We start from the raw sequence: 13,056 nt of genomic DNA, 5'->3' as shown, positions 1-13,056 counted from the left end.
ATCACGATGGTAATTGTATGGATTTCTTGAGGCACGGACAAGGCCTTAATATGCATAGTCTTCGGTACCCTGCCGCTTCGGCTCTAGCTGGCTGTCTGTAAGGTTGCAGCGCGATCTTGCTTATGCAGGATCACAAGACTACTGTAGGGAAATGCTACCTGTTTCCCTGTACGAGAGTTACGCTATGCCGCCACAGTAAAACGATCGTGCGTAGCCCGAAAGGTTCTGTATCTTCCCCATTTCACTTGCTAGGCACCCTGCGATCCCCACCACCCCGCTTCCTCTCCGCATAAGTACCTGAACAGCCGGGTAAATTGTTGAACTCACCTCCTACGCCTCCCTTCCCCGGTATCTGTGAAATTGTAACGGCAACATGTTCAAGCTTCTGGTTGCTGCGGCTCTTGCTGCGGTGGGCGCGTCCCAGTACGCCATGCCCAACGCGACCAATTCGACTACATTCATGAACCCGATTGTGGGCGCTGGAGCAGACCCGTAAGTCAATCCTCCAAATTATGCTACCATCCGTCTGAACATCATCTAGCTGGATGTTCCGCCACGAGGACTACTACTACATGACCTACACCAACAACGTCAACATCACCCTCTGGCGCAGCAAGTCCCTGACCTCCTGGGACGCCGCAGAGTCCAAGACCATTTTCGTCCCCGAGCCCGACCAGGCCTACTCCACCGATCTCTGGGCGCCCGAAATCCACCAAATCGACGGAAGCTGGTGGGTAATCTTCACCGCAGACCCCAACTTCGACTCCCCACCACCCGAGGTGGAGATGTGGTGCGAGTACAACTGCCCCGCCGTCAACCACCGCATGTTCACCGTCGTCGGCGAAGGCGAAGACCCCTGGACAGCCGAGTACCGCTACCACAACGAACTCGAGACGTACGATCAATTCGCCATCGACGGAACTTACTTCCAGCACGCCGACCAACTGTACCACATCTACTCGTGCTGGTACCACAAGTACGACGGCTGGCCAGCCAACCTCTGCATCACCAAGATGTCCGACCCTTCCACCACCGTCTCCCCCTTCTCCGAACGCCAAATCATTTCCGTACCTGAATACGCCTGGGAAAAGACGCCCTTCGGCCGCTCCATCAACGACCGCCTCTCCTCCAACGAAGGCCCCCAACAACTCACCAACCCCACCACCGGCCAAAACTTCATCATCTACAGCGCCGCCCGCTCAGACAACCGCAACTACTGTCTCGGTCAGCTCGAGCTCGTTGGCGACGACCCCATGAACCCTAGCGACTGGCGCAAGCATCCTTACCCCGTCTTCTATCAGAACCCTAGCGAGAAGGCGTACGGTGTTGGTCACGCGTCTTTTACGACGTCGCCTGATGGATCCGAGGATTGGATCGTTTACCATGGTATGCAGGATCCGACGAATGGGTGGAGTGCGAGGTCGATTCGCGCGCAGAAGTTTGGCTGGAATGAGGATGGGAGTCCGGACTTTCCTAAGCCGGGGTATGGGCCGTATCAGGTTCCTAGTGGGCAGTAGAAAGGTCATTGATGTGGTGTCTGGGTTTGCAGGATGATGGCGGGGCTGTAATGTTTCTCCTGCTCTGCGGCTGGTGTTGCCTACATCTTCTGGACGGCGGCGACCGGCTGTGTTGGTAGGCTCATGAAGAGAGCCGCTTCTGTCCTGTCTCTTGCATACAGATCTTGGATAATACTTAGGCATCTGGACCTCCCCGGGTATATGTTGCCAGCTTAATGATAACGATCATGATGAACTTGACCGACCATCGTTGAGACTCTGTCTCGTGTGTGATACCCTGCGTCGTGGATATGATGATGGTGATGAATGCTGATGTTCTTACCAATTCCAACGAATCCTCTGTTCTTTATGTGACTTGATGGCATACCGTAGATATGCGTGCCTTGCGTACACGTTCGGCGAGCGCGGCTTCCACCAAGCATGCTCACCACCCGGAAGTATTGCGCAACCCACCACATCGCTCGGAAAGATGCAGAAACCACATATTCCGTGATTTCTGAAGCTTTGAAACATATCATGATGTTCCGATATCATTTCATGACATCCGATTTTGAGTTGTTGTGTGTATGATTCAGATTGTGTGGAAAGCCTGTTGACACGTTTTTGCTATTTAGGACTCAACACCTAACATGTTCAAAAAATCACAACTCAACCACATCTTGCTCAAACCACCTCAAACTTGGCAGATCGACTGAGATGACACGTGCGAGCACTTCACGAGAGTTTGAAATCATTTGGGCATCATCGTGGAAGTCTACGCGTTGGAGGTCTGCGGAAGCGTCTTTCCGGAGCAGTCAAACTACGCGTATATTCACAACCACACGACGCGCTTTGGATGCGCAGCGCGATATGGATGCAAAAACGCAGTCACACGCATATCATGATTTCAAAATGCTACATATCATCTACATACAGAACCCCGCGTTGCATGGCCGTTCGCATGGAAGACGTGACGTCATACGTCCAACAGCCAAACTTCACAGCCGTCTTCACGCAGGTGGCAGTAAGCGCAAGCTATGAGTCATGTTACGACCGGTCAAGCGGCACAGTCAATGAGTCACGAAACGTCCTGTTCATCGTGAACGCGAACGAGATGAAAGTCGGTCTGGCAAACTGTACATGGCACTAGTTGACATGCACACTAGCATGACAAAAGGCGGAACAGCACACCGCGGAAGTGGAGCACACCAGTAATGACCACCGCGTTCACACAAAGTTCGCAGACGCGTCGCACATCACAGCAAAAGACAAGTTGATGAAGTTATTATGGTATCATTCCATGCAAATCAGAACCCGACTGATATAACCGTGAACTCCGAGCCTTCTTATACTATACAAGGCCATGACCATCCCACCAAGCACCGAAGAGGCGACCGTAGACTGCTGAAGAAGCCAGCCGGACAAAAGTCGTAACATTGAAAACCGTAAGAGCGAGAAGAAGACGACGCGCTTAACCACCGAAACCGTACAGAGTGCGGCCTTGACGCTTGAGAGCGTAGACAACGTCGAGGGAAGTGACGGTCTTGCGCTTGGCGTGCTCGGTGTATGTGACGGCGTCACGGATGACACCCTCGAGGAAGGTCTTGAGAACACCGCGGGTCTCCTCGTAGATCACTAAGATGGGTTAGCGAGGTAGGCGAGGAAGGTGTGCAGGAGACATACTGGCTGAGATACGCTTGACACCGCCACGACGTGCGAGACGACGGATAGCGGGCTTGGTGATACCCTGGATGTTGTCGCGGAGAATCTTGCGGTGGCGCTTGGCACCACCCTTTCCGAGACCCTTGCCACCTTTGCCGCCTGGGAGACGCGTCAGTAAAGTGTTGATGGTGAAGGACGACGCGTTGAGCGCGCCGAAGTGTGGAGGTGGGAATACTCACGACCAGTCATGATGATAGATGTGGGGGGTTGTTGTGTTGGGGAGGTGGAGTTGTTGGTTGTAGAGTGAGAGAGTGGTAGTAGTGGATTGGATGCTTTGGTGATGATGGGAATTAGTTGGGGCGGCGGGCGTCGTGTTTATGAGGCAGCGGGGCGCGTCGTCTTGCGCGCCGGATCACACGCCAGCCACGCCAGATCAAAGCCGCGCACGGGCGCGCTTTCCAGATCAACGCCCGTGCCCCTTCCCAATCGGGGCGCGCAGCAAGCGAGCCAATGGGGAATGGGCGCCGCGGTGTGGACTTGGTGGTTTTGAAGTTGCAGCGCGCGCAGGTTAGCATGCTTAGCATGGCTTTGGTGTTCCTGGTGCGCGCTGTGAGGGAGCGCAACAAAGATTGATTTTCCAGGCAGCCGCCCGCCCCCCATTTACCATATAAGCTGCGCCCGCCCACCCTCCTCCATCCCTCATCCACTCAACTCCACTCACCATCACAACAACCATCTACCACATCCACATCCCCATCTCCATCCCACTACAACAACATGGCCCGCACTAAGCAGACCGCCCGCAAGTAAGCTTCGCCTCTTCAACATCACAATAACTATCTTACTAACAATCTCTCAGGTCCACTGGTGGCAAAGCCCCCCGCAAGCAGTTAGTCTAGCCTCAGCTCTACTTCGCACCTCGTCGCAGCATACTAACTTCACTTCAAGGCTCGCATCCAAGGCAGCTCGCAAGTCCGCACCGGTTAGTACCATCCTCACTTACCTTTGCGATACATACTAATATCGTTAGTCAACCGGTGGTGTCAAGAAGCCTCACCGCTACAAGCCCGGAACCGTCGCCCTCCGTGAGATCCGTCGCTACCAGAAGTCGACTGAGCTCCTCATCCGCAAGCTGCCCTTCCAGCGTCTTGTCCGTGAGATCGCCCAGGACTTCAAGTCGGATCTCCGCTTCCAGTCCTCTGCCATCGGCGCTCTCCAGGAGTCCGTCGAGGCCTACCTCGTCTCGCTCTTCGAGGACACCAACCTCTGCGCCATCCACGCCAAGCGTGTCACCATCCAGAGCAAGGACATCCAGCTCGCCCGCCGCCTCCGTGGTGAGCGCGGTTAAGCTTCTCACCTTCGATATATCGACACGACTATGACAACTTCTTCGGGTCGGTGATGGATTGGGTCTTTGGGTCGGATATTTAGGCGTTTGGGTTCATGGTTCACGGTCTTCAACTCGGTTTATGAGTGCACACGAGCGGTGCTGAGCATGTAGTATATCCAGGTTAATCAGTGATGGTCACTGGCGATATTCCACGAAATCAACAGATTTCTACTTCATTCTATCTTCGTCTATGATTGTGATGTTTGCTTTGACTTTCAGGGTGTCGCCAACTCTTCTTCGCTCCGCTCTTTGGTGTTTGTGTCACTGCGCTATCTCTGCTGGCCGCAAATAGTCGCGATGCGGCACTCACCCCGCAACATGACGCCCATCGCGGCTACTAACTCGACCATCACGACCAGCACCTCGGCGAACGGTACACTAACAACTGAGACTACTACAATGTCTTCCCGTGAAGGCTGCGCGATTGCGCATCTTCATCCAACACATACCTCCTCCTGATGACCTGGCAAACCGAATTCTGGTCATGGATGTCGCCACCCACAGTGCAGACCGCTGAAGTCCCAGCCGTCGGCCAAAAGGCGCCCTCCACGCCCAAACTCGCCATACCAGCACAGGATGGCAAGCCAACAATCATCACCTTCCTCCGACACTGCGGATGTCCTTGTATGTACATTATTCAAAAACCATGACGATGCAACCTCACCAACACCACGCACAGTCGCAGAAAAAACCTTCCTAAACATGCGCGCCCTCGCGCCCGCTCACCCAGACATCCATTTCATAGCCGTTTCGCACAGCGACCGAGCGGCTACGGACCGCTGGCTTGCATCGTTGCCTGAACCGGAGAAGAACACGCAACCTAACCTCAGCATCGTTGTTGATGCAGAACGCGAAGCATATGCCGCGTGGGGCTTAGGCACGTCCAGTTTGTGGCATGTGCTAGGTAGTGTACCTGGTACGAGCAAGTTGAGCAAAGAGGGGATTAGTGTGAGGCCGACGGAGAGTGGGAGTCGGTGGCAGACGGCGGGCAATTTTGGGGTTGGTGCGCAGGGGATTGTGAGATGGAGTAGGGTTGATGGGAGGGCGGATGATATGCCGGATTTTAAGGAGGGGGTGGATAAGGTGATGGGGGGCAAGTTCGAGACGGGGGGTTTTGCTGAGGCTATGCAGGGTTGATGGGGGGGTGTGGTTGGCATGATGTGGTTGTGTAGATTGTATGTGATAGTTGTGGTTGGTAGCACGGTTGTACGGTTTTCGCGTTTTGCGTTGTGAAGACGCGGTATGTGTCGCATGTGAGGTACGAGATAAGTGTGAAGCACAACGCGTTCTTGCATCCTTTTCGCGACCATGTGAAGAGTGCACGCTCTATGGACATGATAAGACACCTGACTCCTTCTTGTAACACACAATTCTAACTTTCCTGACTATGGTGATCAAAGACAACCCCTCGATTGGCCCGCCCACCGATGACCTCACGATAACACGCGAAAACGCGCCAACACTCGAAGCGCGTCAAAGTGTCGCCACGCACACAACAGACCCGCCGCGGCCGGATCATGGCATCATGGCTGCACCGTCCACACGGCTGACGACTCGCGCGAGCGAGTATGGTTCAGATATCGACATCCAGTCCATCGCGACGCTGAGCGACTACGGCTCGGACATTGACATTGACGACGACACCATACTCGCCGACGCCTTTGACACGATAACCGACGCTGCGCAAACCCAGAAGAGCGCAGTCCTCCCCAGCATAGAATTCGAAGAGGGCGAACTCGAAGACGAAGAGCAGGATGTGGACGGCTTCGTGCAGATTCATAGACCCACGGTCCTGCGCGTTGCAAAAGGCAAGGCCAGTGTCGACGCGGATGCGCAGAGGGATGTACAGAGCTCGCCCATGCGCGAGCGCAAGGCGCTGGAAGTCGAGTACGACGAACGATCGCGACGGGCGTGGAGTGGTGCGTTGATCCAGACTCGCAGCAGTGGCAGTGGCATGACTGACGACTAACAGCGCTTAGTTCCTCACGAACAATCAGCCTCTCCTCCCAGACCCTCGCAATTACGATCTGATCGCAGCATAGCACAATCTACGCGCGCCGCATCTACCACGCAGGCCGTACAGGCTGCCAAAACCGATAACCGGCCGCCCATCGAGCGGTTCCGAACGAAGCCCAAGAAATGTCTTTCGGTGACTGATCTTGTCTCACCAGCATGGTGCGAACTGCAGTACTTTTACACGTTGAGCAAGTTTGGGCGCAAACCTCGAACACAGGCGATGAAGACCGGTAGCAAGATACACCAAACGCTGGAAGACCAGGTACACACAACAGTGCCAGTGCAGGTAGAAAGTAAAGAAGACCGATTTGGACTACGCATGTGGAATGCTATATCAGGCCTGCGGTGTCTCCGCGAGACGGGCCTTACGCGTGAACTAGAAGTCTGGGGCGTGCTCGAAGGCCAGGTCATCAACGGCGTCATCGACGAGGTCTCCTACGAATGTCCCGACTCAGAATTCGAAGAGGAACTCGAGCGAACCCGCGCCGAGAAAAACGGCGGCATCGTCCCCTTACCACCAGGCCAACTCAGCATCACAGACGCCTTTGCAAAGGCCAGCAAACCGCCCTCCTCCAGCCCATTAGTCTCCACATCCCCCTCCGACCGCCAAATCTACATCGCAGACGTAAAAACACGATCCGCGAAATCCCTCCCAACAGGCGCGTCTCTCCGCCCTACCTGGATGCAACTAATGCTCTACCGCAAACTCCTCGAGTCCCTCTCCCTCAACACCGTCGACGCCGAAACCGTCTTCGCCCGCTACTCCCTCGACCCCCTCACCCCCTTCACCCCGCTCTTCCTTTCCGAAATCAGCAACCTCGGCCCCGAGAACGCCGCCACCTCCTACCCCAACCTACTCGCCCTCTGGTCCCTGCTCGTCACCGAAATGCAAGCCACATTCCCTCCTTCCAGCCTCTCCCCCATCCTGCGCGCGGAGTTCAGGTATGCGAAGACGGGGGATGTGTTGGGCAGCCGGCTTACGGTGTATGAAGCGAGTGTTGTGGATGGGTATGTGGAGAGTGAGATGGATTGGTGGAAGGGGAGGAGGGAGGCCAAGGGCGTGGAGATTGAAGAGGCGTTTAAGTGTCGGATTTGTGATTTTAGTGAGGGGTGTAGTTGGCGGAAGACGAAGGTTGAGGAGGCGGTGGAGAAGAGTCGGTTGAGGAGGGAGGCCGAGGCGAAGGAGAGGGGGAGGAGTGCTGTGTAGGGTGTGATTGTGGATATTGACGGCTGAGCTATCACCGCATTCAAGAAATAAACAGAACAGGTGCCTTGCAGGTTATATCATTATCGTCAATCCGAATGTTCATCAAGACTTTCATGCAACTGAGGCTTTTGGATAAGTTTCATACCTAAAATCCTTTCCAAATGGATGTTCGTTTTGCTGCGAACAAGGTGTTACAATCAATCTATCACATGCTGCTGTTTATCATCATATACCAACGTGCTATTTCCTATTTCCTATATTTGATATTCTTACATTTTCCTCTATTGCTACATTAGTGTCGATGTAGAGTTTGCTAGTCTCCTGAAGAAGGGATTGTCTCATTGCCTATGTGTTAGCAACATTATCTCACACAAGTATCCCGCGTTGATTAACAGGTGTCTGGACGAACGCAACGATGCAGGTATACTGGCGTCGTCACCGATTACGTAGCTTCGACACCAACATTCGTTGAAGTAGTATAACCGTGACAATGAAACGCTGTCGTATGCTGCACTGTTTTCCCCAGTCTTTCGCAGCGCCCAACCCCGCAATCTACTTGAGAATACCCACTCACTCCATCTGCGTAGGGAGCGACACCACTCTCTTAGCCTCCGTAACCCCTTCCGTATCAACCTTAACACCCAACTTCTCCGCCACAGTAACAAACCCTCTACTCCCCTCCTTCGCATCAATCCACACATCAACCCACCCCTCTCTCCTCGCCTCCCCAGCCACCTCCTCACTCCAATCCTCCTCCTGCGCCCTCTCCACATACACAGTCCTCAACCCACACCCCTTCGCCGCCTTGAGATCATTCAAATGACTCGCCACCATGGCACATTCCTCCGGCCTGAGCCCCAATTTCTCCGCCGCGCCCAGGTAAACTTTCGGACTGGGTTTATACGTGCCGAACATCTCGGCGGAGAAGATGTGCGTGAAGGGTATCTGGCTGTACGCGCGTAGATCGGAGAGCAGAGATAAGTTCCCGTTTGACAGCATACATGTGTGGAAACCACCGCGGTTCAACAATGTCATACCAGCGACGGAGTCGGACCAGGGGTCTAACTGGTGCCATATCAGACTCAACGCGCGGATCTCTTCGTCGTCCCATAGACCCTCTAATTCCCATTCTGCAATGAGTTTCTGGAGTGCACTTAGATGGTGGTCGTCGACAGATACCCATGGTATGGATGGGTCAGATGCGAGTTGTTTTGTAAAAGCCTTGTAGCTGTTTCGCCATTGCTGTGCGAATTGGCCCCAGTGCTCGTCGCTCATTTCAGAGGCTCGCAGGCGCAGACGCGAGGCTAGCGATGCGGTGGCGGAGTTTAGGGCGGAGTGGGCGGATTGTGATAGCGCGGTTGTGACGGTGGAGCGCCAGTTTACGCAGGTGCCGAAGATGTCGAAGAGGAGGGCTTTGGGCAACGGGGAGAGAGACATGGTGTGTGGTTTGATTGGTGCTAAGGTGGTTGGTGGTAGTGGGTGTGATGGGTTGGCGAGGTGGAAAGTTTATTTTGGCTGATGGTGTCGTTGGTGGTGGTGGTGGTGGTGGTGGTGGTGTTTATGTATGTACGTCACCGGGAGGATTGCCCGGAAATAGATGGTTTCTCGGATATGTGCCATGGGAAGAATCCCACGGGCGTAACGGAGATCGTACAAAACGTTGTATTCGTAATGCCATACTCACATCACGACACTTTGATGATCATGGGGTGCGCACTTTCCATGTGGCAGTCGCGTGGAAGAGACGTCATAGCTCTGACCTCGGGATCTCTCCAGTGCTAGCTCACCAGCCACTTCCGTTGCAACACCGTCCGCCTGGAAGACTACCATCTCCTGCATTTCAAGCGCTTTTCACAAAAGAACACAAATCGACACAAATCAGATCCAGAGCTAGCCGGATATCATGCATAAAGCACCTCTAGAAGCCTGCCAAGCAGACGTCATCCCCAACCGTGTTAGCACCCCACACTAGCGCTTTGCGGGGGAACTTGGGGTAGGCCGAGCCCAGCTCCTTCCGAGGTCAGCGTCGTCGGTCCCCTTGGACCGATCGGCAACGTTCTAAAACATCAGTGCTCATGACGCCCATATGCTTTCCCGGAAGAGCTACTCGTGCTTGACCGCATTCACTATCCTCAGGTCCGGCATACCGCTTACTTCTTGCTCGGCTCACAGCCCCATTGCCCGCGCTAGCTTCGTTGTTAGATCTAGCAGACTACTTGCGATTTCTGCTTCACGAAACCAATCCATATCTGAGACACGGACGGACATTATGCCTCAGGGACATATTCAAGACAAGGTCTATGCGGCCTCCATCGACAATCCCGAGGAGTTCTGGCAGCGTCAGGCGAATAACTTATACTGGCACAAGAAGCCTTCCAAGGCGTTCCAGAGGAGCACCAAACACTTGAAGAAGAGCAATGTCTCACATGAGCACTGGGAGTGGTTTGCCGATGGCGAGATCTCGACGACGTACAATTGTGTGGACCGCCATGTGGGAAACGGCAATGGCGATAAAGTAGCTATTTGCTGGGACAGTCCGGTAACCGGCCAGAAAGAGCAGTACACATACCAGCAGTTGCTACAAGAAGTTGAGACACTGGCGGGTGTGTTGAGAGAAGAGGGAGTCAAGAAAGGCGATGTCGTGTTGATCTACATGCCGATGATACCGGCTGCGCTCTTTGCTATGCTGGCTATTGCCCGGCTAGGAGCTATACACGCGGTTGTGTTTGGTGGGTTCTCGCCCGCAGCATTGGCGCAGCGGATCGAAGCCAGCCGCCCTGTCGCAATCATGACCGCCTCTTGCGGAATTGAGGGAGCGAAGAAACCCACTGAGTACAAGTCGATGATCGAGGGAGCAGTCCACAAGAGCAGCTTCAAGCCATCCAAGATAATCGTCTGGCAGAGAGATCAACTTCGATGGGATCCGATAGCCAAAGAGGAGGGTCAAAGGAACTGGCAACGACTTGTCAAGAGCGCGAAGAACAGGGGGTTAAAGGCCGATGCTGTGCCCGTTAAGAGCGGTGATGGACTGTACATCATCTACACGTCGGGTACCACTGGGCTTCCAAAGGGCGTTGTCCGCTCTGCAGGCGGTCATGCTGTTGGGCTGAATTTCAGCATCAAGTACCTGTTCGGAGTCCATGGCCCCGGCGACGTCATGTTCACTGCGAGTGACATCGGCTGGGTCGTTGGACATTCTTACATCGTCTACGCTCCGCTGCTGGCTGGCGCCACTACGGTTCTGTTCGAGGGCAAACCTGTTGGAACCCCCGATGCAAGCACTTTCTGGCGCGTCATTGAAGAGTACAAGGTGACGACCATGTTCACCGCTCCCACAGCTTTACGAGCGATCCGTAGGGATGACGGCGATAACGAATTCTTTGAGGCGAGAGGGAGAAAGGGTGCGTTGAAGACACTGAGGGCACTGTTCCTGGCAGGGGAAAGAAGCGAACCGAGCATCATTCAGATGTACCAAAAGCTACTCGCGAAGCACTGCGCTCCTGGTGCAATGGTCGTAGACAACTGGTGGTCTTCTGAATCAGGCTCACCCATCTCTGGAATCGCACTCAGCGCCTCTGCCGGACTGGACTTTTCTTCTCAAGAACGACCCGCGCCGCTTCCTGTCAAGCCTGGCTCGGCTGGAAAGGCGATGCCTGGGTTCGATGTTCGCGTTGTGGATGACGCGGGTAAAGAGGTGAAGAGAGGCGAGATGGGCAACATTGTCATGGCGATACCACTTGCTCCAACTGCCTTCACCACGCTGTGGGAGGACGAAGAACGCTTCTACAAGGGCTACATGAAGAGATTTGATGGGAAGTGGATTGACACTGGCGATGCCGGCATGATTGACGAGGAGGGCTACATCTCTATCATGGCACGCGCGGATGATGTGATTAACGTTGCAGCACACCGCTTCAGTACCGGTAAGTGCTCTACTCATGCAATTAATAGCGAGCTCGAACTGACAATATCCAGGCGCCATCGAGCAAGCCATAACAACCCATCCTTCCATCGCCGAAGCAGCCGTCGTCGGCATCCCCGACGCATTGAAAGGCCACCTCCCCTTCGCCTTCATCACACTATCCACAAACAACCATTCCTCCTCCGCCGTGGCAGACGACAAGCTCCTCGCCGAAGTCCAACGCCTAGTACGCGAACAGATTGGTGCCATTGCCAGCCTCGGAGGCATCATCCAGGGCAAGGGCATGATCCCGAAGACGAGGAGCGGCAAGACGCTGAGGAGAGTGCTGCGCGAGCTACTGGAGAACGCGACGCATGGGGAGTTTGACAAGGAGGTTAGCGTTCCGAGCACGATTGAGGACCGCGAGGCTGTTAATGTTGCGCGGGAGAAGGTAAGGGAGTACTTTGAGGTCAAGGGCAAGGATTTGCACAAGGCTACGGAAGCGCGGGCGAAGTTGTAGATGTGATGGGATGGGTGGTGATAACGTGTAGGGTTTAACAGATTCTTCCATTGTACCTTCCTATACTTGGTCAAGATTCTTCATCGTGCCTTCTGTTTGGTCGAGATTCTCGCATCGTGCCTGCCTATGTTTAGTTAAGATTCCCCCCGTGCCTTCCTTCCATGTTCGGTGCCTTCCTCAATTGCCGCTCACTTCGCTTGTCGCGTATATGCCAACCTTGCTGCATTATCTTATCAGTTCGTTATATAGAGCGTTTGTAATGACGTTCGTTGTGCGATCCAACGGCAGCTCGTATTCGCAGCCTCGCCGCCGGATGAATCAACGGAGTCGCAGCGGGCCGTCCCCAGGAATCGTTAGAATCGTTAGAATCGTTGTCACACGAAGCAACGGTTCAACGCTCGACGCCAAACGCCCCAGCGCTCAACGCCGCGTCACTACTTATCACCAACAGGTACTCGAGGTCCAACTCAAGCAGGGCAAAAAGGGTTCCGGCTCCGTCACAGCGCATGTTGGTGGCCCCACCTAAACACGTGCTTGCACGTTGCTGCGAGCCATGGCCCAGGCGCTGGACTGGGCTCCGGGCTGACCTACATGACGCTCGTGCTGAGCTACCATGTTCCCGCCCACCTGGGAGCTTGACACTTCATCAGCGCACATATCAAGGCATTCCCTGGGTCGCTCATCTAGTCAGTGACCTCGGAGCCTCGTCACAGTCGCGCTGGCACTGGCTAGTCGGGCGTCTGGTCAGGCTATGCCTCGCGCCGGTCGTCTACGCGTCGTCTACAGCTGTGTACAAGCTTTCTTACCGGCAGAAGTCGTCGCAGCCAGGCGTCTGACATGAGATAGCAGGCCGCCGCCCGCATT

At 54.5% G+C, this 13,056-nt stretch overlaps 7 protein-coding genes across 7 annotated transcripts; 5 read left to right on the top strand and 2 right to left on the bottom strand.

Annotated features, from left to right (window-relative positions):
- Positions 1-373: 373 nt before the first annotated feature.
- J4E85_011558 (uncharacterized protein) lies at positions 374-1,517 on the top strand (the record flags this gene model as incomplete). Its single annotated transcript, XM_051475760.1, has 2 exons — positions 374-492; positions 542-1,517. The coding sequence occupies 2 exons, from the start codon at positions 374-376 to the stop codon at positions 1,515-1,517; spliced, it is 1,095 nt and encodes a 364-aa protein (XP_051320434.1).
- A 1,450-nt stretch (positions 1,518-2,967) lies between these two features.
- On the bottom strand, positions 2,968-3,407 carry J4E85_011557 (uncharacterized protein; the record flags this gene model as incomplete). The annotated part of the gene is made up of 3 exons (XM_051475759.1): positions 2,968-3,131; positions 3,180-3,317; positions 3,398-3,407. 3 exons carry the CDS (start codon positions 3,405-3,407, stop codon positions 2,968-2,970), a joined length of 312 nt encoding a protein of 103 aa, XP_051320433.1.
- A 528-nt stretch (positions 3,408-3,935) lies between these two features.
- HHT1 (histone H3.1) lies at positions 3,936-4,506 on the top strand (the record flags this gene model as incomplete). The annotated part of the gene is made up of 4 exons (XM_051475758.1): positions 3,936-3,964; positions 4,018-4,047; positions 4,107-4,140; positions 4,189-4,506. The coding sequence occupies 4 exons, from the start codon at positions 3,936-3,938 to the stop codon at positions 4,504-4,506; spliced, it is 411 nt and encodes a 136-aa protein (XP_051320432.1).
- Positions 4,507-5,006: 500 nt separating this feature from the next.
- Positions 5,007-5,685, top strand: J4E85_011555 (uncharacterized protein; the record flags this gene model as incomplete). Its single annotated transcript, XM_051475757.1, has 2 exons — positions 5,007-5,172; positions 5,228-5,685. The coding sequence occupies 2 exons, from the start codon at positions 5,007-5,009 to the stop codon at positions 5,683-5,685; spliced, it is 624 nt and encodes a 207-aa protein (XP_051320431.1).
- A 250-nt stretch (positions 5,686-5,935) lies between these two features.
- On the top strand, positions 5,936-7,771 carry J4E85_011554 (uncharacterized protein; the record flags this gene model as incomplete). The annotated part of the gene is made up of 2 exons (XM_051475756.1): positions 5,936-6,467; positions 6,591-7,771. The coding sequence occupies 2 exons, from the start codon at positions 5,936-5,938 to the stop codon at positions 7,769-7,771; spliced, it is 1,713 nt and encodes a 570-aa protein (XP_051320430.1).
- Positions 7,772-8,341: 570 nt separating this feature from the next.
- Positions 8,342-9,208, bottom strand: J4E85_011553 (uncharacterized protein; the record flags this gene model as incomplete). Its single annotated transcript, XM_051475755.1, has 1 exon — positions 8,342-9,208. One exon carries the CDS (start codon positions 9,206-9,208, stop codon positions 8,342-8,344), a length of 867 nt encoding a protein of 288 aa, XP_051320429.1.
- An 832-nt stretch (positions 9,209-10,040) lies between these two features.
- Positions 10,041-12,192, top strand: J4E85_011552 (uncharacterized protein; the record flags this gene model as incomplete). Its single annotated transcript, XM_051475754.1, has 2 exons — positions 10,041-11,694; positions 11,747-12,192. 2 exons carry the CDS (start codon positions 10,041-10,043, stop codon positions 12,190-12,192), a joined length of 2,100 nt encoding a protein of 699 aa, XP_051320428.1.
- Between the last annotated feature and the right edge of the window lie 864 nt (positions 12,193-13,056).

This window comes from Alternaria conjuncta (genome assembly GCF_024043145.1).
Source record: "Alternaria conjuncta strain BMP 0040 chromosome Unknown scaffold_37, whole genome shotgun sequence".
Classification (NCBI taxonomy): domain Eukaryota; kingdom Fungi; phylum Ascomycota; class Dothideomycetes; order Pleosporales; family Pleosporaceae; genus Alternaria; species Alternaria conjuncta.
Note: the sequence above shows the minus strand (reverse complement) of the source record. Positions and strands in the feature narration are given on the sequence as shown.